Consider the following 23,624-nt stretch of genomic DNA (forward strand, 5'->3'; position numbering starts at 1 on the left):
AGCTCTTAGTTTTTCAAAGACCTGGCTTTAGGAACTAGCTATGCTCCTTAACTATTTGACTTGGCCAGTTACATAGATATTTTGGATCTACATTTCTTTATCTTCAAAATGGGTTTAATAATACCACAATCACTGAAATAATGCATATCAACGGTGTTAATGAATAGTAAAGGCAGTAGTCGGATAACACATGCTCAAATTAATTGATTATATATATATTCAACTAAAAAAGTCAATTTAACAATATTGCTTCTTAGGAAAAAATGAAGCTTTGTAAAATAATTACAGCAACGAAAAGAAATCAGAAGCTGTGGCTTTTAGCTTTAGTTCAGAGATTTTTATGAATGAAAGGGATCTTACAAATCACCATATTAAATAGACTTTAATATGCCTAAATTCTAAACAATTGGTGGAGTTGTTTCAGAGTACTATATTGAGAAAGATTCTATTTTTTTTTTTTAACGTTTATTTATTTTTGAGACAGAGAGAGACAGAGCATGAACGAGGGAGGGTCAGAGAGAGAGGGAGACACAGAATCTGAAACAGGCTCCAGGCTCGGAGCAGTCAGCACAGAGCCCGACACGGGGCTTGAACTCACAGACCGCGAGATCGTGACCTGAGCCAAAGTCAGACGCTTAACCGACTGAGCCACCCAGGCGCCCCGAAGATTCTATACCCTTATCTGGGTTCAGAAAGAAACAACGTTTTGATTAATCAGTAATATCTGCCATGGATGAAGGAGGATGAATGATAGTTTGCCACTCTGTATTTGCCATCGCTAATTTTACCTAATTTTTTTTTTTTTTAATGTTTATTTATTTTTGAGACAGAGAGAGACAGAGCATGAGCAGGGCAGGGGCAGAGAGAGAGGGAGACAGAATGGCTCCAGGCTATGAGCTGTCAGCACAGAGCCCCATGCGGGGCTCAAACTTGTCAACTACGAGATCATGACCTGAGTCGAAGTCAGACACTCAACTGACTGAGCCACCCAGGTGCCCCGCTAATTTTGTCTAAACCCCCATCACAAAGATGAATAACATGTTAATAAATATAACTTAACATAATTTTTAATGGTTTGCCATAGAAAACTTTCATAGGGAAAAAATTTACTGAAAGAAAACACATTTAATTCCCGCAAAATTAAAAGTAATCTCTTTGATTTCACATATTACAATAAGTAGAATTTAGATTTGGGGCGTCTGGGTGGCTCAGTCGGTTTAGCATCCGACTTCGGCTCAAGTCATGATTTTGCGGTTTGCAGTTCATGAGTTTGAGCCCCATGTGGGACTCTGTGCTGACAGCTCAGAGCCAGGAGCCTGCTTCAGATTTTGTGTCTCCCTCTCTCTCTGCCCCACCCCGGCTCAGGCTCTGTCTCTCTCTCAAAAATAAATAAACATTAAAAAAGAAAAATTTTTTTAAAAAGTAGATTTAAAAGTCTTACATATATATAATAACATTGTGTTGCTAAGGAAAGTTAGCAATGTATATTTTATATTACAAAGGGAGAAGTGGTTACTGGCAGTAGTATTTTTATTATGTAAAAATGTCTATTTTAAAAATCAAAAGGGGGCGCCTGGGTGGCTGTCGGTTAAGCTTCCGACTTCGGCTCAGGTCATGATCTCTAGGTTTATGAGTCCCAGCCCCGCGTTGGACTCTGTGCTGACAGCTCAGAGCCTGGAGCCTGCTTCAGATTCTGTGTCTCCCCATCTCTCAGCCACTTCCATGCTCATGCTCTGCCTCTCTCTGTCTCTCAATAATAAATAAACATTAAAAAAAATTTTAAGATAAAAAAATAAAAATCAAAAGAATTTAGGTACTTGTTAATTGTCTGCTGTATACCATGAATCATGCTAGGTACTATAGAGGATACAAAGTAGTCTATGACAGTATTCCTACCCTAAGGGAGTTTATGTACAAACAGAAAAGACCAGACATGCACAAATAAAACAACAGAGAACGTGTTCTAGGCTCACAAAGCTAGATCTCTTCAGAATAATGTACATCAATGAGCCCTATTACTCTAATTAGTAGGCTAAAACATTTTAAGTAGGTATGTTGAAAAGAAATTCAGGAAGATGTATTAGGTTGAGCCATATTCCCAATATTTAACTACTTTGACCTATAAAAATGGCTATTTTGTGTGGTTTTACCTATAGTAAAACCATTTTAAAGAGCTAAAGGGAAATAGGATGTCTAGGAATAAAGCCTAAACAGTTTTTAGTGGACAATAGGGAGCTAGGGTGACCAGTCATCCTGATTTGCCAGGGACAGGAGATCTTCCTGGGACATGCGATTTTCAGCACTAAAACCAGGAAACTACTTGACAAATCAGGTTAAGTTAGTCACCCTAGAGAGCACCCACATCAGTTCACACATTCCTTCTGTATCAGAACTAGAAGCAGAATAACAAGCACCTGGGTGGCTCAGTTTGGTTAAACATTTGACTTGGGCTCAGGTCATCATCCAGTTGGTGGATTCAAGCCCCGTGTTGGGCTCTATGCTGACAGCTCAGAGCCTGGAGCCTGCTTTAGATTCTGCGTCTCCCTGCTCCTCCCCTGCCTGTGCTCAGTTTCTCTCTCTCAAAAATAAACAACCATTTAAAAAATTTAAAAAATAAAGAAGCAGAATAATAGGTTGGGTCTGACCAGGCATTTCTTCTACAGCTATCATTAAGGGAACAAATTTACCTTATCAAGTTTTGCAGCTTTCCCTTTGGGTACAGTAGTCAGAGGAACTCTTGTGATCTCTACAGGCCAAAAGCGGCAATCAACAATTCGCTTCTGAAAACTGCAAATTAAAAATCAGCCCATTAGAATTGTATGAAAAAATCAAGTTAGTATAATTTAAAGGGAAGACTCTTTTTAAAAGTAATGGAATACGCAAACATATATAAACATTTTTATTAGGTAGGTGGGTTGTTTTAAGCTTCCTAAATTTATAAAATTCCAAAAATAATTCTACTGTACTGCTAGCAGAAGCAAACTATACATTTTTTTTGTTTTTTTTTTGTTTTTTTTTTTTAATTTTTTTTTCAACGTTTATTTATTTTTGGGACAGAGAGAGACAGAGCATGAACGGGGGAGGGGCAGAGAGAGAGGGAGACACAGAATCGGAAACAGGCTCCAGGCTCTGAGCCATCAGCCCAGAGCCTGACGCGGGGCTCGAACTCATGGACCGCGAGATCATGACCTGGCTGAAGTCGGACGCTTAACAGACTGCGCCACCCAGGCGCCCCACAAACTATACATTGTTGAGAGCAATCTGTAAATGTGAATCAAAAGCCTTAAAATGGTCATAATCTTTGACCCAGAAATTTCACGTCTAGTAATTTGTTCTAAAGAAATAATCAGACAAGTATGCAAATCATATAAAATATGTTTATACTGTGAAAATAGAGTAGCACTTACAGTGTCAGCTCTGACATGTAAGGAGCTTAGAAGTTGTTGCTCCTGTCCTCATAACAACAATAAGAAGCAGGTCAAACTGAAAAATCAATGACCTTTCTTAGATCCATCTAAGAATTAAGTTCATGGGGCAAATCACCACCATAAAATTTGGAGGAGAGGCAAGTACAGAGAATCACAGCTGTCAGTGTACAGGTCGGAGAAAGCAACGGAGTCAATAAGTTGTGGAAACACTTTAATGGTAATTTTGACAAATTGCTGGAGGCTGGATTAGCCAGAGTTATAGACTCCACACTTTTTTGGCTTTAAAACAAGGAGTCACTTCAGATATTCATGGTGAAGATATGAGAAAAATCCTCTTAAGTAGGAAGAAGGGAACAGTAAGCATTTTGAAATATGCCTGGAGTGTTACCCATAACAAATGCTTACCCTTTAAGGGAAACTATTTTACCAGAGTCTTATCTGATTTGGGAGAAGGGCAATTAGACAATTCTAGTTCTGTCTAGCCTTCCTGTTTCACATAAGAAGTAAAAAATACTATTAAACACTTCTGATTGTCACAGGCCAGGAAGTCAAACCCATTAAAATACTAAGTTTAATTACAGTATTTTAAAATACTTCCCCTTCCAAACACCTTATCACCACACCAACAGGGTTCTGGTATAAGAACAGTGGATTTGAGAGGCTGCAAAACACAGACCCTCTTTTAGGCAAACTCAAAGACAACAGGGGAGGAACAAAAAAGGAAACTGAAGCCTCTAGCACGTACAGTTACAGCAAACATTAAACACAGCCCAGCTCCAAGCCACATTAACAGAAAACTTCACACTAAAAACCCTAATTACCTCATTTCTTATCACCCAATATATAATGTCCAGGTTCCAATAAAAAATTACAAAGAATACTAAAAGGCAAGAAAAAATACTGAAGAGACACAACATAAGAACTAGACTCAGATATGACACAAAATTTTGAATGATTATACAGGGAATATTTTAATGTTTTTTAAATTTATTTTTGAAAGAGAGAGCGAGAGAGCGAGTGAGCACGAGTGGGGGAGGGACAGAAAGAGAGGGGGACAGAGGATCCGAAGCGGATCTGCACTGACAGCAGTGAGCCAGATGCAGGACTCAAACGCACGAACCTCGAGATCATGACCTGAGCTGAAGTCCGATGTTCAACTGCCTGGGCCACCCAGATGCCCCAATCATGTAGGGAATTTAAAATAACTATAATTAATATGTTAAGAGCACTAATGGGAAAAGTAGACAAACTGCAAATAATGTAATAGGGAGATGGAAATGTAAGCAGAGAGACGGAAACCCAAGAAAGAATAAAAAAGAAGTGCTAGAAACAAGAAACACTGAAACAAAAATGAAGAATTCATTTGATGGACTTAGTAGATTGAACAATGCTGAGGAAATCATCAGTGAATTTGAAGATATGTCAATAAAAAATGCCCAAACTAAAATGGAAAGGAGAAAAAAAATGAAAAAAAAATTAGAATATCCAAGAACTGTGGAACAATTATAGAAGATATAACAGGAATACCAGAGGAAAAAACAGAAAAAAGAACCAAAGAAATATGTGAAATCATAATGACTGAGAATTTTACTAAATTAATGACAGATACCAAACCACAGATACTGAAAGCTCAGAGAAGAGTAAGCATCATAAATACCAAAACAAAACAGAAAACAAACAAAAAAACCCTATGTCCAGGTATATCATATTCAAACTGCAGAAAACCACAGAAAAAGAGAAAATATTTAAAGAAGACAGAGGGGAGAGAAACCACAAACACCTTACCTATAGAGGAACAAGAATAAGAGTTACATTGGATTTCTCTTCAGAAACCATGCAAGCAATAAGAGATGGAGTGAAATATTCAAAGTTTCTGGAAAAAAAACACACCACCAACTTGGATTTCTGTATCCAGAGAATTATCCTTCAGAAGCGAAGGAGAGGGTGCCTGAGTGGCTCAACTGGTTAAGCGTCTGCTTTTGATCTCTGCTAAGGTCATGATTTCACGGTTTGTGAGATCAAGTCCTGTGTTGGGCTCTGTGCTGATGGTGCAGAGCCTGCTTGGGATTCTCTCTCCCTCTTTCTATGCCCCTCCCCAGCTTGTGCCCTCTCTCTCACCCTCTCAAAATAAATAAACTAAAAAAAAAAAATCATAAAAAAAAGGAAGGAGAAATAAAGACTTTCTCAACAAAAATGGAGAGAATTTGTGGCCAGTAGGCCTGCCTTGCAAGAAATGCTAAAAGTTTTCAGAGAAAAAGAAAATGATATGGGTCAGAAACTTGGATCTACATTAAGAAGAGAATCAGAGGACAAAATTAAGGTAAAATAAATTTTCAAATTTTTCTTATTTTTAATTGATCAAATAGATAACTACTCAAAGTAATAAGAGCAACAATGTATCCTTAACAGAATATAAGCAAGTCAAACCCAACAATGTACATTTATATTTTTAATGTTTATTTATTTTTGAGAGAGAGAGCAAGAGAGAGCAAGGTAGGGGCAGAGAGAAGGAGACAGAGGATCCAAAGCAGGCTCTGCACTGACAGCAGAAAGCCCAATGCGGGGCTCAAAGCATGAACCATAATATCATGACCTGAGCTGAAGTCAGACACTTAACCGACTGAGCCACCCAGGCACCCCGACAATGTATATTTATACTATACACCACAGTCAAGTGGAGAACCAGAGGTATATAGGAATTCTGGGAAATGTCTGCTCAATTTTTCTGTAATTCTAACACTCTTCTTAAAAACAGCCTATGAATTGAAAAAGAAAACCAGAGTTGCTCATTCTAATTATATGTATTTTGATTGTCCCTTATTTATCATCTCTCCCTAACCGCCAGGTAACTGTGACAGAGACTGGTAGTTACCCACACAATGTCAAGTGTCCTGTTCTTCTTTAGTATCTAACTCCTGATTTAGATTTTTTTTAATGTTTATTTACTTTTGAGAGACAGAAACAGAGACAGAGCATGAGTAGGGGAGGGGCAGAGAGAGAAGGAGACACAGAATCCAAAGCAGGCTCCAGTCTCTGAGCTGTCAGCACAGAGCTCGACATGGGGCTTGAACCCATGAACCACAAGATCATGACCTGATCCCAAGACAGATGCTCAACCAACTGAGCTACGCAGGCACCCCTCTAACCTCTGATTTAGTCTGAATGGCAATGTGTATAACAAAAACATAATTCCTAGCCTCTTTTGCATCTAGAGATGGCCATTGAGATATAAAACTGAAATTGTAAGTTTCTAGGAAGGCTCTATAAGAGGGTCTAAGATACCCAGGATGTATCCTTTTTTATCCCTAAACACTCGCCCTTTCCAGCTTTCTGTGAGGAATGTGAATATGCAGGATAGAGCTCCAATGGCCATTTTGGACCATGAAACAACGTTGTGGATGGAAAGCACATGTTAAAGAAGGTAGAGCAAAAACAAAGAGGGGGCCTGTATACCTGATGGAGCTACACTGTGGAGCCACCATACATATCAGCTCTGGACTTGTTTTATATGAAAAAGGAATCAGAACCCACCATAAGTGAACCACGATCACTAAAAGCCTCTGTTATTAGCAGATTTGGTGGAAGGGATTCTCAGATCACCCTAACTCAAATATAGATAAAATTAACAAAAGTAACATTTCTTCCCACCTCTAGTTGTTGCTTAGACATAATCCCCTTCCTCTTCCTACCTGACTACTGCAGGAGGATCAAGGTAGCAGCGACTTTCCAGGTCCCAAGTAATCCTTTTCTTTATGCACTCTGCTTGGTTCCTAAATTCCCTGTCCTGTAAAATAATAAGAGACTTTTGTTCTCTCCGTGTGCCATGGTTTCATCCTGCTAAATCTGCAAGTCATTCTTTTAAGGGATTTAATCACAACACTATTACTATTACTATTACTATTACTATTACTATTACTATTACTATTACTAGTATAACTACAACTACTACTGTAACTACTACCACATCTTAAATTTTAGGGTACTTTACTATTACTAAAGTACATAAGATAATTTATATTACCTTCACATTAATTTAGTACTAAGTACCAAAAATTCACTCATATAATCTCAATCACTGATTCTCAACCTTGAATGCATATTAGAATTATCTGGGAGCTTTTAAAAAAATCAACACCTGGGCAGTGGTAATACATTTTTTTAATATTTATTTATTTTTGAGAGAGAGAGAGAGACAGAGTACAAGTGGGGGAGGGGCAGAGAGAGACAGAGGCACAGAATCTGAAGCAGGTTCCAGGCTCTAAGCTGTCAGCACAGAGCCCACAAGGGGCTCAAACCCACCAGACATGAGGTCATGACCTGAGCCAATATCGGTCGCTTAACAAACTGAGCCACCCAGGAGCCCCAGTGTAATATTTTGAAAGTAAATTCTTATGTAATTGATCTCAGTTGGGGCTTGGCCATTGCTATTGTTTTTTTTAATAAGTTTTTTTAAATGTTTATTTCTTTTTGAGAGACAGAGTGCGAGTGCAAGTGCGGGAGGGGCAGAGAGGGAGGGAGGCATGGAATCTGAAGCAGGCTCCAGGCTCTGAGCTGTCAGCACAGAGCCCGACGTGGGTCTCAGACTCACAAACCACAGTATCATGACCTGACACCAAGTTGGATGTAAAACAGACTGAGACATCCAGGTGCCCCATTGCTATTGTCTTAAAAGCTTTCCAGATGATTCAAGCGAGCAACCAGGCTCGAGAGCTAATGATCTAAAGTAAATATATATATATATATATATATATATATATATATATATATATATATATATATATATATATATATAATGGGTTATTACTCAGCCAGCAAAACAAATGAAATTTGCCATTTGATGGAGATAAACTGTATTTTGCTAAGTGAAATAAGTCAGTCAGAGAAAGACAAATACCATATGATTTCACTTATACATGGAATTTAAGAAACAAAACAGAAGAACATAGGGGAAGGAAGGAAAAAAAGAAAGAGGGGAAAACCATAAGAAACTATTAACTATAGAAACAAGCTAACGGTTGCTGGAGGGGAGGTAGGTGAGGGAAGGGTTAAATGGGTGATGGGTAGCAAGGAGGGCACTGGTGATGAGCACTAGGTGTTATATGTAAGTGACGAATCACTAAATTCTACTCCTGAAACCAATATTACACTATATGTTAACTGGAATTTAAATAAAAACTTGAAACAAACAAAATTTAAAAATAAACTAAAATATAAGATCTAAATACGTAAAATAAAGTATCTGATCTAAATGAAAGTATAAATCAAGAAACAGTATGAATATTCACTAATCACAATGATGAGAGAAGATACTGCACAATGTTTTTCAAATATTGCCAGATTTATTTCAACTATTTAAAATATTTAGTCAGATACTTAAAATAATTCAACCATCCTCATTTTACAAATAATTTTATTGAATTTTTCCACTAATGATTATTAGCTCATTCAAGAAACATTTGCCAGTATGTTTGCAGCATTTTCTATGCTCTTAACAAGTATAAGTTGCAGTAAAATAGAAAGAAACAGGGAAACAAAGAAAGAAAGTAAAAAGAGAAAGAAAGAAGGAGGGAAAGAGAAGGATGGAAGGAGGAAAGGAGGGAGGAATAAAAAGAAAAGAATAATTTCAACAACCTAAATGATCACCAATAGCAGACTGGTTAAGTGAATTTAAGTGTGTCTATATAATGTCATGTTATACAGCAAGTACAAATAAAGAAAAAGAATGATGGGCCGCCTGGGTCATTCAGTCAGTTAAGCGGCCAACTCTTAATTTCAGCTCAGGTCATGATCTCATGGTGGTGAGATGGAACCCCACATTGGGCTCTGAGCTGGGCATGGAGCCTGCATAAGATTCTCCCTCTCTTCCTCTGACCTTTACCCACTTGCACTCTAGCTCTCTCTCAAAAAAAAAAAAAAAAAAAAAAAAAAAGGAAAAAAGAAAAAGATAAAAGAAAAAGAAATGAGAATGTTCTTTAAGTAGTGATGTGGAAATCACCAAGATCTACTAAAAAGCAAGTTGCAAAACAGTATGAGTATGCCACCAATAAGGAAAGAATACATGTATGTACTGTATGTACATATATGTGTGTATATAAATCAAAACTGACATTTTCCCTGCTTTTAATATGATTAAGCACTCTATATACTCAGTTAAAAATAAACCCTTAAGAAAAATATAAATAAATAAATAAATAAATAAATAAATAAGTTAATTAATTTACACCCTCAGAGAAAATAAAAATAGCAGTGTCTTCCTGACAGGTTCTAGTTCTGAAAATAACAATATTTTGAATACTTTCTATAAATCTGGACTTCCTAAAGAAAAACAATTTTATCCCTGACTTTTACTATGCTGATGTCTGAGTCAGTCTTTCTGAAATCTATTCCTTTTTGCATTCTTTGCAAGGAAACTTTGCTCTTCTAAATATTTTTGTTTGTGAGTCTTTCTTTCTTCCTTTGAGTATATATATTTGCTTTTATATGCATGACTATGATCATATTATTGCCTACTCAAAAGTTCATAAATTCAAAATAAAATAAAGAGTAAGTTTGAATTTAATAAACTATTTTGTTTGTTGAACTTAAGAAGTTAGGAGACATTTTCATCAGAATTAGACAATTGTTTTATTTTAACAAGTAACAGATTTATATAAATTAGAGTGATTCAAAAAATGTCTTGCCATCTGTCTATGCACTTAGTTTGTCCCAAAAAAAAGTACATAATTCTCTCACCTCAGGGTGATTGAGTTCTCCTTCTTCTTCCTCATAGGGCCCACCAACAATGAAAGCATTAGGAATGTCATTAGCTCCTGGAGCCAGAATGTTGGCAATTGGCCATTTTTTAGGCCGGGGAACAGGTTCTCTTTCCCCTCCAATCTTCAGAGTTCCATTCTTGAACAAAATGGGATAGTCTTTCTACAGAATAAATTATCATACATCAGGAAGTTTTGTAAAAGAGTTCAAAATGAACAAAAAAGTTTATTGAAGTATATTTTCAGTGTAATGTTGGGTATTATCTAACAGACCCTTCCTTTTGTGATTATCTGATTCTGTATTTGTGCTGTTTTATAATTCTTTAATTTATAAAAAAAAATAGTAACAATGCAAGTTATTCTTGTCCATAGATATGCAAATATATTTTGTCCAGTGGAGATATAATCAATTATTGACCTGTGGCCGATGGTGAGTTTAGAATTATTAGGAAATTCATCTCAACATTCCTGATTGCTTATATATGGGTGTTTTTTTCCCCAATTCTCCTTTGAACTGGTTTAAAACCCTTTTGTCATTTTATATTTATATGAGAGTTATGATATACCTTTTTAAAAATTACTTTTTTAAAAACAAACAAATCTGACAAGGGTTAACAATATAGGCACTTTCCTATCTATAATTTATCTAATATATACTTGTAAAAGAAAATTAACAAAGATGTAAATAGGCAATTTGTAGAAAGGGAAATTAGAAAATCCAATGTTTATATAAAAACATGCTAGATAACCTTAATAATAATTGAGATGCACATTAAAACTATGAGATATCATTTTAAAACACAGATTGGCAAAATCAGTCTGAAAATATCAAGCACTGGCAATATTGTAAAGGGTATGGTATTCTTATACATAGTTGATGGAAGTATAAATTGGTATAACTGTGAAAAGCAATATTGCAGTCTCCAGTAAATTTAAAATTGTCATACCCTGTAACTCAACAATTCTAGTTCTTTGGGAAGAACTTTTGTGACAGAAAGGCATTTCTGGAATGGCAGAGTAAGGACCTCTGAAAATTTGCTCCTCCACAGAAATGAGAATGCTGGCAAAAACTTCAAAATTAAGCATACCATGACCATTCAATGGAGAAAGGACAGTCTTTTCAATAAATGGTGCTGAGAAAACTAATTATCCACATGCAAGAATATCAAGTTATATCCTTACCTTAAACCACATACAAAAATTAACTCAAAATGGTTCAAAGGCCTAAATCTAAGAGCTAAAACTATAAAACGTGTAGAAGAAAACACAGGGGGGAAAACCTCTTGACATTGGATTAAGCAATGATTTCTTGGTTATGGCACCAAAGGCAGAGACAATAAAAGAAAAAAAATAGATAAATTGGACTTCATCAAAATTAGGAATTTTGTGCAGCAAAATATACTAACAACAAAGTAAAGAATGGGAGAAAATATTTACAAGTCACATACCTGATAAGGGATCAATAGGTAGGATATATAAAGTACTTTTAAAACTCAACAACAAAAAACAACCAGATTCAAAAATGGGCAAAACACTTGAATAAACATTTCCCCCCAAAAAGATATACAAATGGCAATGTAAGGAGGGGAAAAGATGCTCAACATCATCAGTCCTTAGGGAAATGCAAATCTAAAACACAAGGAAATGCCACTTCATATCTGTAAGGATAAGTATTATCAAAAAAACAAACAACAACAAAAAAAAAAAACCCAGAAAATACTAGATATTGATGAGGATATGGAGAAATTGGAACCCTTTACACTGCTGGTGGGAATGTGAATAGTGAAGAGGAATTGGAGGGTTCTATGCTGAAAAGTAAATTGCAATAGAACATCTGAGAGTATTAACTAATTATACCTTTTAGCAAGCAACTTTGAAATATCTATCAAGAGCCTCAAAAAATCCGTATATAATTACTCTATAGAAATTTGGACTAAGAAAATAACCTGAAATTAAGAGAAAGTTTTATATAATTAAGTACATTGTATAAAATCCACAAAATATACGCATAAAAGTAATGTGTAGCAATATATTAAAATTATCAATTTTAAAATGTTTTACATATTTTCCACCATAAATATGTATTTATTGATACAAATTATATGCAATGTATATTACATATAACATGTAAACTATAGATACCTATATATAAAACATTAGAAAACTTTTTTTAAGCCTAAAATAAATTTCCTCAATTAATAGAGCTTGCTTTGAATGAAATCTTAGCAGGTAAGGAAGAGATGACCCTATGAGTGTTTAAATCTATCTAAATATCTGGCTGTAGGGCTTTACCTCTCCAACTGATGGAACTTGCAGACCAACCATGTAATTCTGCAGAGGGCCTACTGGAATGAAAGATTCAGGCACAGAGTAGGCAGCCTCCAATGTGACCTTCAGTAGATTGCCTCCTAAAATCTGTGCTGTGGTCAATAAGGGCTCTGCCACAAATACTTTAACTTCAAGACTGCACTGCTGGAAAAGAATAAAATTATGCAGCATTTTGCAAATGCAAGAGGCCTCCCCACCCTTTTTTTCATTATCTCATTTGAAACTCATATCACTATTCAAGGTAAGAAGGTCAAGTTTAATTATTTCCATATAGAGGCTTCAAATAACTTTCTCTAGGTCCCATAAGTTAGAACTATAGCCTAGATGAGAATCTTATTCCTAAGCTAGAGGCCTTTCCCCTCTACCATACTCAGGTCACACATGTATACAAATACACATAGAAGAGGAATCAGAAGGTTCTATAATGAAATGTTAATAGTAGTTTCACATGAGTGAGATTGAGCTGCTTTTTTTTGCTAGTGTATATTCTGTGACTATTTTTGTAACTTAAATGTAGTACTTTTTTAAAATTTTAGGTTTTTACTAAGTATTTGAAAATCATATTCTTTACTATATTTCTGTTTTTCACAGATGAGAAAGTATTTCTTGGTCCCATGAACGAGCTCAAAAATGAATTTTTCAGAAGAGCTGCCAAGGATTTGATGTTAGTGATATATCCAAATAGGGCTGTCATGACTTTTTCAACTAGAGAGGAGAAAGATAATTTGTTCATTTTTTTATTTTATTTCTTAGGAATCAACATTAATAAGAATAATTGATATTGTTGTTAAAGAATTTTGTATTCCACTAATGAGAAATTTCCAAGTTATATCTCCAATATAAATTCTGATTTGGCAACGTGCTTTTTAACAAGAAAACTGTTTTTTCAAATATATATGTATATACCCATATAGATAGATAGATATAGATACAGATATAGATACATATGTATATATGACATTTTCACACAGGATACCATAAAAAGTAGCTTTAAAATGTGAATTGGCTAGAACAATACAGAGATTAGCATGTTCCCTCCACAAGGATGACATGCAAATTCATGAAGCATTCCATATAAAAATAAAGTAAAATAAAATAAAATGTGTATTGGTTGCTAATTATATGCCAGGCACTTTACCACAGCATTAGGAATATAAAGATAGGGGCACCTGTGCGGCTCAGTCATTCAGCGTCCAAGTCTAGATTTCGGCTCAAGTCATGATCTCATGGTTCGTGAGATCAAACCCCACGTGGGTTCTGTGCTGACAACATGGAGCCTGCTTGGGATTCTTCCCTTCCCTCTCTCTCTGCCCCTCCTCACACACACACATGCATGCTCTCTCTCTCTCTCAAATAAGTAAATAAACTTAAAAAAAAAAAGGAATATAAAGATAAAGGAGATGTGGCTCTTTTTATTATGGGATTCATATTATAATTCCATGATTTATGGTAAATGCTATAAAAGAGACCTGTATAAAATGCCCTAGTCCCTAGTCAAGGAGCACCAAGGAGGAAGTGAATAGTTAATTATTGGGGTGGGGAGAAGTGAGAAATGGTGACGTCTGAAGTGACTTACAAAATGAGTAAGAGTTTGCAATTTAGATAAGCAGGAAAAGGAAAGAAAATAATTCTGAACAAAAAGAAGAGTTTATGTAAAAGAGGATTGAAATAGCATGGTATATTCAGTTCAGATGTAAGTAGTTCAGGATTTTATAATATAAAACATAATGAGGGGAGTCTGAGAGATGTGACTGAACAAGTGTCAGACTCCTATTATAAAAGCTGTTGCATGACTGCTAGGGAATCTAGACCTTAACATGTAAGCAGTGGGGGAATCCATGAACTACATAGTACTGAGCAGGGGATGAGATGTGACCATATTCCCTTGTAAGCCACCCTGCAAACACCCTTCCACCCATGGGAAGGCGAAACTGGGGAAGGCAAGGGTAGTTACAAGGCTACTTGTAATGTTCCAATGAGAGATTGTAAGGCAATAAAGAGTGGGGATTAAGCTAAGGAGAGTCCAGAGGACTTAGAAGATATAAAAGGCTAGATTTGCTAAAAGGCAGATTTGGGGATTGGTTGTATTTAGGGTCCAAGGGAATTTTTTTTAAGTTTATTTATTTACCCTTTGAGAGAAAGAGAGCACATGTCCGAGAGAGAGAGAGAGAGAGAGAGAGAGAGAGAGAGAGAGAGAGAGAGAGAGAGACACAAGGAGGGAGAGGGAGAGGGAGAGGGAGAGGGAGAGGGAGAGAGACAAGGAGGGAGAGGGAGAGGGAGAGGGAGAGGGAGAGGGAGAGGGAGAGGGAGAGGGAGAGGGAGAGGGAGAGGGAGAGGGAGAGGGAGAGGGAGAGGGAGAGGGAGAGGGAGAGGGAGAGGGAGAGAGAGAATCCCAAGAAGGCTCCATACTGTCAGTGCAGAGCCCAACAAGGGGCTTGATTTCATGAACGGCAAGATCATGACCTAAAGCAAGAGTCAGCCACTTAACCAGCTGAGCCACCTAGGCACCCCAAAGGAAAGCAGATTTTAAGAAAGAGAGGCATTGAAGAATGTCATATCTCTGATCAATCAATATGTCTCTGGAAGGATAAGTAAAATGTCCCTAAGGTTTCTAATTTGTATCACTCAATCAATCAAGACAAGGAATACTTGAAGATGAATTGGAACTTCTTTTCCAAGAACAGGTTTATATCATTTTACTCTTTGAATCTTGAGAATAATCAGTGTAATGCTTAAATATAAAATTAGTGCGAATTCTGGGGGCGCCTAGCTGGCTCAGTCAGAAGAGTATGCAACTCTTGATCTCAGGGTCATGAGTTTGAATCCCAAGTTCAGTATACAGATTACTTAAATAAATAAAACTTAATAAATAAAATATTTATTTTATTTATTATAATCATATTATTATGATAACTGTCATATTTTTTCACTGAGTGTGTAAAACAAGTGAACACAGGAATACTATGAGCAAATATCCTAAGGACTAATAACCCATTTGACTTTTCTTCTAAAGATATGTAAGGAAAATCAACAGTACATAGGCAGGGACATGGAACCAAGAAAGGCAGACTGAGCTCAAATATATACCTCTTTCTAGCACAAACTACATGAAATGACAGAAAAATACTAAATTATATCTTTAGAGCCAATAAAAGGATAATGCTATAATATCCTTGGAAAATAAGAAATGCCATCACTAGACTACATAGTTTTAGTAATCTTAGAAAGACAGAGAGCAAATTAATCAGATATTAAACAAAACCAAAACCAAACAAACAAAAACTGAGAAGAAACCAACCACAGCCTAAATAAGAGGGAAAGAACCACAGGAGATGCAGGAGTGGATTATGGCAGCTCCAAGGTCAGAATCAACAAGAAGCAGGGAGGACCTACAGTAATGGTTAATTAGGGAACTGCATTTGAAATAGTTGGATCATTTGAGCCTTCCTCTCTCTTTTATTTGTGCAAAACAGAAGGCACCTGGGTATCTGCTGAAAGTGAGTGCACTTGCACCAGAGTGGCAAAAGTAATGCCCCAAGAAGCTACCAATCCCCAGGAAGAATGGAAAACAAAGCCCAGAAGACACCAGTGGCACAGACTACCAATTCAGGCTCACTATGCCAGAAAGTGTTTTAGGTGCATTCATATATTATTCAATTTAATCCATCAGGACATAGCTCAAGAGGCATTTCCATGGTTAAGCCTTCCTTACATGTACCCCTGGGCAAAATAACCAATAACTATTCTGTGCCCACATGCCCCATTCCACCATCTAATCACACTGATTATAATCCATGGTGTGTAGATTATGGACTCCTAAAGTAGGACTCTGCCTTATTTATCTTTGTTTCCCAGAACTTAACGCTATGTGTGCCTGTGAAAAGAAGACACCTGATGAACTGGAGTCAAATAAATTGAACCTTTATAGCAAATAGACTTGGTAGACTAAACGGCTAGCTGAAAGTTGAGATTTAAAACTCTGATTACCTTAGCACCTGATCGAAGAGATTCTAAAGGCGAGCCTGGCACAGGGTGCAAGGGGATTATTGTTTCAAATGAACTTTCTCCTGCAAGAAGAAGGCAAAGTCAAGTCATAGAAGGAAAGGTTAGGCAGAGATAAATGTGCTCATCTTTTTATTAAGTCCCTCAAATTCACTGAGGGACTTCACTGGAGCTAAATTGTATGAGCTTTGCTATATCTGCTATTGAGCAAATCACACATCTGACCTTCCAGTAAAGGAAGAAGGTCCACCACAGCTTGGCCAAGAATTAAGGTCTTCTCATCTTTCTGTTTCTTTTCCTTTGGTAAAACTTCAGTCATAGTTACTAGAAAAATCAAAACAAAGAAAATGAGAACACGTCTGGGTCATCCATCAGATAACCCTGGTGCAGCTAACAAAGCATTGTCAAAGAAATTTAAGAGAAATTAACTTGAAACTTGAGAAGGCACCATTATTAGTGACTTCTGGTGGAAAATACTGAACCACCCGAGCGACCTATTAAACTTTTTGCATACAAGTTATAGTAAAAAATGGACTTTACATCATAATCGGTACACACATATAAAAGTAACTGATACATATGATTAAAACAAAGTTCCATGTAATATTCATCCTTAATAACTGAAAACCCTTAGATATTTTCTATTCTATTTCATGTGTAAGAAATTACTGGTCATGGGGCGCCTGAGTGGCTATGTCATTTAAGGGTCCAACTCTTGGTTTCGGCTCAGGCCATGATCTCACAGTTTGTGTGTGTGAGGCCCACATCGGGCTCCATGCTGACAGTGTGGAGCCTGCTTGGGATTCCCCCTCTCTCTCTGCCCCTCCCCTGCTCACGTGCTCTGTCTCTCTCTCTCTCTCAAAATAAATAAACTTAAAAAAAATACTGGTCACAATCCCCTTCAATTGATTTTAGGAATGACTACACAGTCGCAATCTGCAATTTGAACAATACTGTTCTAGATCTTTTGCCTAGCATACGGCTTAGCAGACCTTAGAGTGATTGATAGAGCCCCAAGGTATGTACCAGGTTTTTCACTGCAGCATTACTCTGTGTATGTGCTTAATATTTGCTATGAAAAATTTGAAATACATAAAAAGTTAGGGAGATTAGTATACTGAATGAATACTATATAGTCATCACCTAGATTTAACAATAGTTAAATATTGTCATATTTGTTTCATCTATTCTTGTTTGCTGAAATACTTTCAAGTAAATTACAAACATCATGATATTTTACCCCTAAAGTATACAAATTCAAAACATGGCATTTTCCTACATAATCACAATAACTTTATCAATCTAGCAAGTGTATAATAAATTAAATGTAATTCCTTAATTCATCTAATGTCCAGTCTACATTTAATATTTCTCAATTATTCCAAAATTTATTTTGTAGCTGTTTTGTTCAAACTAGGATCCAATCAAAGACCACATGTTGCATTTGGTTCTCATGTTTCTTATATTTCTTTTCATTTAGAACAGTTTTCCTCCCACATACTTTTTTCTATGACACTGATTTGTTGAAGACATCAGGCCAATTGTTTTATAGAATGTCTCGTTTTCTGGATTTGTCTCCCCTTTTCCAAAATTAAATTCCAAATTAAATTTCCCCTTTTCCAAAATTAAATTCCAAATTAAATTCCTTTTAATTTGTTTCTCAGTTCTTGTTTCCTGTAGACTTAGGTTCATCTTCAGTATTTTTGGCAATTTTTGGCAAAGATAATACAATTTGATAATATACATGCCTATGTAGTATGTTATCAAACTCTGTGATCTTTGTTTTCAAAAGATGAAAATATTTCAAATGGCAAAATATTCTTTTTTTAATGTCTGTATTTTATTGTGGTAACAACACATTACATAAAATTTACCATCTACCCATAGGTGTACAGTCAATGGCATTATACACACTCACACTTGATTATTGTTATTTATAATCTTAATGTGTTTTTTAATGTTTATTTATTTTTGAGAGAGAGAACATTAGCAGGGGAGGGGCAGAGAGCTTGGGGGACAGAGCATCCCAAGCGAATTCCACTCTGACAGCAGACAGACCGATGTGGGGCTTGAACTCACAAAATGTGAGATCATGACCTGAGCTGAAGTCGAGTGCTCAACTGACTGAGCCACCCAGGTACCTCTATTACTATTTGTTTTCAGTGTTTATATATCTTGAGAGAGAGAGGGTGGGTGCACGTGCACAGAGAAGTGGCAGGGGGAGAGAGAGAGAGAGAGAGAGAGAGAGAGAGAGAGAGAGAGAGAGAGAGAGAATCCTAAGCAGGCTCCATGCTGTCAGCACAGAGTCCCACTTGGGGATTGATCCCACAAACCACAAGATCATAACCTGAGCTGAAATCAAGAACTGGACGCTCAACTGACTGAACCCCCCAAGTACCCCAAACACATTTACACTTTTGTGCAACCATCACCACTCTCCATCTCCATAACTCTTCTCATCTTCTAAAATTGGAACTCTATATCTATTAATTATTCCCATTCTCCCCCTCCTACTGGACAGAGGATCCTTCCTATCCCTATGTATTTGATTACTCTAGGTACCTCATACAGCATTGGTCTTTTTGTGACTGGCTTCTTTCAGTTAGCAAAATGTCCTCAAATTTCATCCATTTTGTAGCATATGTCAGACTTTCTTTCCTTTTTAAGGCTGAATAATATTCAATTGTATACATGTCACATTTTGCTTATCCATTCTGTCAATAGACATGTAGATTCCTTACACATTTTACCTTTTGTGAATAATGCTGCTATGAACATCAGTGTACAAATATTTCTTTGAGACCCTGCTTTCAAATCTTTTGGATATATTCTCAGAGGTAAAATTGCTGGATCATATGATAATTATATTTTTAATTTTTTGAGGAACTAGCAGTTTCCACAGTGACTGTTCTATTTTACATTCCCACCAAATACAGATTCCAATTTGTCCACATCCTTGTCAACACTTGTTTTCTGTTTGTTTTTTTATAGAAACCATCCTAATATGTAAGAGGTGATATCTCACTGTAGTTTTGGTTTGCATTTCTATAATGATTAGTGATGTTGCACATTTTTCATGTGGTCATTACCCATTTGTAGATCTTTGGAGAAAGTTCTATTCAAGTCCTTTGTCCATTTTTGAATCAGGTTGGTTTTTGTTGTTGTATTCTGAATATTAATTTCTTATCAGATACATGATTTGTAAATATTTTTCTCCCATTCTGTGGGCTGCCTTTTTACTCTGTAGGTAGTGTCTTTTAAGGCACAAGATATTTAAATTTTCATAAAGTCCAATTTCTTCCTTCCTTCCTTCCTTCTTTTCTTTTGTTCTTTCTTTCTTTCTCTTTCTTTCTTTCTTTTGTTCTTTCTTTCTTTCTTCCATCTGTCTTTCTGTCTTTCTCTTTTTTTCTTTTGTTACCTGTGCCTTTAGTATCCTATCCAATAAATCATTACCAAATCTAACATCATGAAGCTTTGTCCTTTATATTCTTCGAAGCGTTTTATTGTTTCAAGTCTTGCATTTAGGTTCTTTATCCATCCTGAATTAATTTTACATATAGTGTTAGGTCCAACTTCTTTCTTCTGTATGTGGATATCTAGTTTTCCTAGCACCTGTTGTTGAAAAGACTGCCTTTTCCTTATTAAATGGTCTTGGCACCCTTGTCAAAAATCATTTGACCATATGTGTGAGGGTTTATTTCTGGGCTCTCTATTCTATTCCATTGTTCTATATGTCTCTCTTTCTGCCAACATACTTTTTTGATTACTCTAGTTTCGTAGTAAGTTTTGAAAACAGTGAATAAGAGACCTCAAACTTCGCTCTTTTTCAAGATTGTTTGGCTATTTGGGGTGTCTTGGAATACATATGAATTCTAGGTTGGGTTTTTCTATTTCTGCAAAAACAAAAATTGGTATTTTGATAGTGATAGAATTGAATCTGTAGATCACTTTGGGTAGTATTGACATTTTAACAATATTAACTTTTCCAATTTATGAATATGGGATGTGTTTCAATTCATTTGTGTCATCTTTAATTTCTTTCAGCAAAGTTTTGTAGTTTTCATTATACAAGTCTTTCATCTTCTTGGTTAAGTTTTTTTTTTCTTTTTTCTTTTTAAAAAAAATTTTTCAATGTTTATGTATTTCTGAGACATAGAGAGACAGAGCATGAGCGGGGAAGGGGCAGAGAGAGAGGGAGACACAGAATCAGAAGCAGGCTCCAGGCTCCGAGCTGTCAGCACAGATCCTGACGCAGGGCTCGAACTCACAAACCATGAGATCATGACCTGAGCTGAAGTCGGTCGCTCAACCGACTGAGCCACCCAGACACCTCACTTCTTGGTTAAGTTAATTCTTAGATATTTTATTCCTTTTGATGGAATTCATTTATAACTCACTTTTCATGTTGCTCATTTTTAGTATATAGAAATGCAACTGCTATTTGTATGCTGAATTTGTATCCTGGTGCTTTACCAAAGTCATTTTTTCCAACAATTGTGTGTGTATGTGTGTGTGTGTGCGATCTTTGTTTTCTACATATATGATCATATAATCTGCAACAGAGATCATTTTACTTGTTCCTTTCCAATTAGGATGCCTTTTATTTCTTTTTTCTTGCCTAATTGCTCTGGCTAGAACTTTTGTTATTATTTTGAAAAGAACTGGTGAAAGCAGGAATCTCTGCTTTGTACTTGATCTTAGAGGAAATGCTTTCAGTCTTTCACCATTAAGTATAATGTTCACTGAGAAATTTTTATATATGGCTTTTATCATTTTGAGGTAGTTTCACTCTATTTCTACTTTGCTAAGTGTTTATTTCATGAAAGTTCTTGAATTTTGTCAAATGCTTTTTCTGTATCAAGTGAGATGATTATGTGGGTTTTTTTCTTCATTCTGTTGATTTATTATATTGACAGAGTTGTATGTTGAGCCATCTTGCATTCCAAGAAAAAGTACCACTTGGTCATAGTGTATAATCCTTTTAATATGCTGCACAATTTGGTTTGCTAGTATTTTGTTGAGCATTTGTGCATCAATATTCATAAGAGACATTGGTTTGTAGTTTTCTTATAGCAACCTTGTCTGGCTTTAGTGTCAGGATTATGCTGGCCTCACTGAATGAGTTAGGACATGTTCCCTCCTCTTCAATTTTTTTGGGAAGTTTCAGTAGTATTGGTATTAGTTCTTAAAGTATTTGATAGAATTCGCCAGTGAAGCCATCAGGCCCAGAACTTTCCTTTGTTGGGAGATTTTTTTTTTTTATCACTGATTTACTCTCTCCTCATTAGTTATAGTTCTATTGAGATTTTCTTTCTTTGTGATTTAGTCTGGTAGTTTTGCATCCCTGTGAATTTTTTCATTTCATCTAGATTGTCTAATTTGTTGGTGAACAATTTTTCATAGTACCCTCTTATATTTCTAATTTGTTATAATTGGTAGTAAGAGCCCCATTTTAATTTCTAACTTTAGTTATATGCATCTTCTCTCTTTTTTCTTAGTCCATCTAGCTAAAAGTTTGTGAATTTCATTGATTTTTTTAAAAACGACTTTTGGTTTCACTGATTTTCATTGTTTTCTTATTCTGTATTTTGCTTACCTCTCCTTTTGTTTTTATTATTTCCTTTCTTCTGTGAGTTTTGGAATTTTGTTCTTCTTTTTCTAGTTCCTTAAGTTGTATAGTTACATTGTTGATTTGAGATGTTCCTTGTTTTTTAAATTTATTTACTTACTTTTAATTCCAGTACAATTAATGTACAGTGTTATATTAGTGTCAGATGTACAATATAGTGGTACAGGGGCACCTAGGTGGCTCAGTCAATTAAGCATCTGCCTCCTGATTTTGGCTCTGGTCATGATTTCAGGGTCATGAGATTGAGCCCTGCTGTGAACACAGAGCCTGCTTGGGATTCTCTCTCTCCCTCTCCCTCTGTCTCACTCTCCCCACCCCAAATGAACAAATATTTAACAAAACAAAACAAAACACCAATATAGTGGTACAAGAATTCTATATATTACTCAGTGCTCATCATGATAAGCGTACTATTAATCCCCTTCACCTATTTCATCCATCACCCCACCCACCTCCCTCTGGTAACCACTAGTTTGTTTGGGTTAAAAGTCTGTTTTTTGGTTTGCCTCTTTTTTTGTTTCTTTGTTTTGTTTCTTAAATTCCACATGAGTGAGGTCATATAGTACTTGTATTTCTCTGACTTATTTCACTTAGCATTATATCCTCTAGATCCATCTATGTTGTTGCAAATGGCAAAATTTCATTCTTTTTTATGGCTGAGTAATATTCCATTGTATATATTTATCACATCTTATTTTTCCGTTCATCTATCAATGGACACTTGGGTTACTTCCATATTTTGGCTATTATAAATAATGCTGCAATAAACATAGGGGTGCCTATACTTTTTCGAATTAGTGTTTTCATATTCTTTGGGTAAATGCCCAATAGTGGAATTACTGGATCGTATACTAATTCTATTTTTAATTTTTTGAGGAATCTCCATACTGTTTTCCACCGTGGCTGCACCAATATGTATTCCTACTAACAGTGCATGCGAGTTTCTTCTACACATCCTCACCAACCCTGTTGTTTCTTGTGATTTTTTTTTTCATTTAAATGGGCTATACTTTCATGTTTCTTTATACACCTTATGTTGTTGTTGTTGTTGTTGTTGTTGTTGTTGTTGTCGTCGTCGAACATTGATATCGGAATCTAATAATGGGATAACTCTGGAAATTAGATTCTCCCCCTTCCCAGGGTATACTGGTTTTTTCTGTTATTGTTTTTGTTTATTTTTGTCATTGTTGTAGGCTGTTTCTGTGCTGAAGGTCAGGCTGAGTTGTAAAATTAAGGTCTTTTCAGGTCTTTTCTGAGCCTTTCCCTGGACATGCATGGTCACATTCAACTTTTCCCCTTATTTACAGTTGTTTTTAAGTGCCCTAGGAAAGAGGGGAAAAGGATACTGCCCTTTAAATCTCCAGTAGTTTCTTCAACCAGAGAGGAAGGGCCTTACAACAGTGTAATGGAGAGAGGAGGCTCTTTATTTGCACCTCTGTGATCAGAAGCAACAATCAGCAAACAGAGCACAGATCCACTATATTT

General features: G+C 36.1%; 1 protein-coding gene and 1 non-coding gene across 7 annotated transcripts in view; one reads left to right on the forward strand and one right to left on the reverse strand.

The window, feature by feature from the left end:
* CFAP70 (cilia and flagella associated protein 70) overlaps positions 1–23,624 on the reverse strand; it is a 106,277-nt gene that overhangs the window by 66,501 nt on the left and 16,152 nt on the right. For 5 of the 6 annotated variants that reach the window (XM_045040137.1, XM_045040138.1, XM_011287342.4 and 2 more), the window contains exons 4-9: positions 16,736–16,834; positions 16,496–16,575; positions 12,473–12,652; positions 10,161–10,343; positions 7,118–7,212; positions 2,688–2,787 (exon numbers count right to left, since the gene is read on the reverse strand). In XM_045040137.1, the coding sequence (XP_044896072.1) occupies positions 2,688–2,787; positions 7,118–7,212; positions 10,161–10,343; positions 12,473–12,652; positions 16,496–16,575; positions 16,736–16,834 (737 nt within the window). The remainder of the gene's footprint in view (positions 1–2,687; positions 2,788–7,117; positions 7,213–10,160; positions 10,344–12,472; positions 12,653–16,495; positions 16,576–16,735; positions 16,835–23,624) is intronic. The other variant, XM_019813279.3, reaches the window with a different exon arrangement.
* On the forward strand, positions 13,487–13,588 carry LOC111557179. The gene has a single exon (XR_002737037.1). It is a non-coding gene; the product is annotated as a U6 spliceosomal RNA (small nuclear RNA).

Source organism: Felis catus, chromosome D2, assembly GCF_018350175.1.
Source record: "Felis catus isolate Fca126 chromosome D2, F.catus_Fca126_mat1.0, whole genome shotgun sequence".
Taxonomy (NCBI): Eukaryota; Metazoa; Chordata; class Mammalia; order Carnivora; family Felidae; genus Felis; species Felis catus.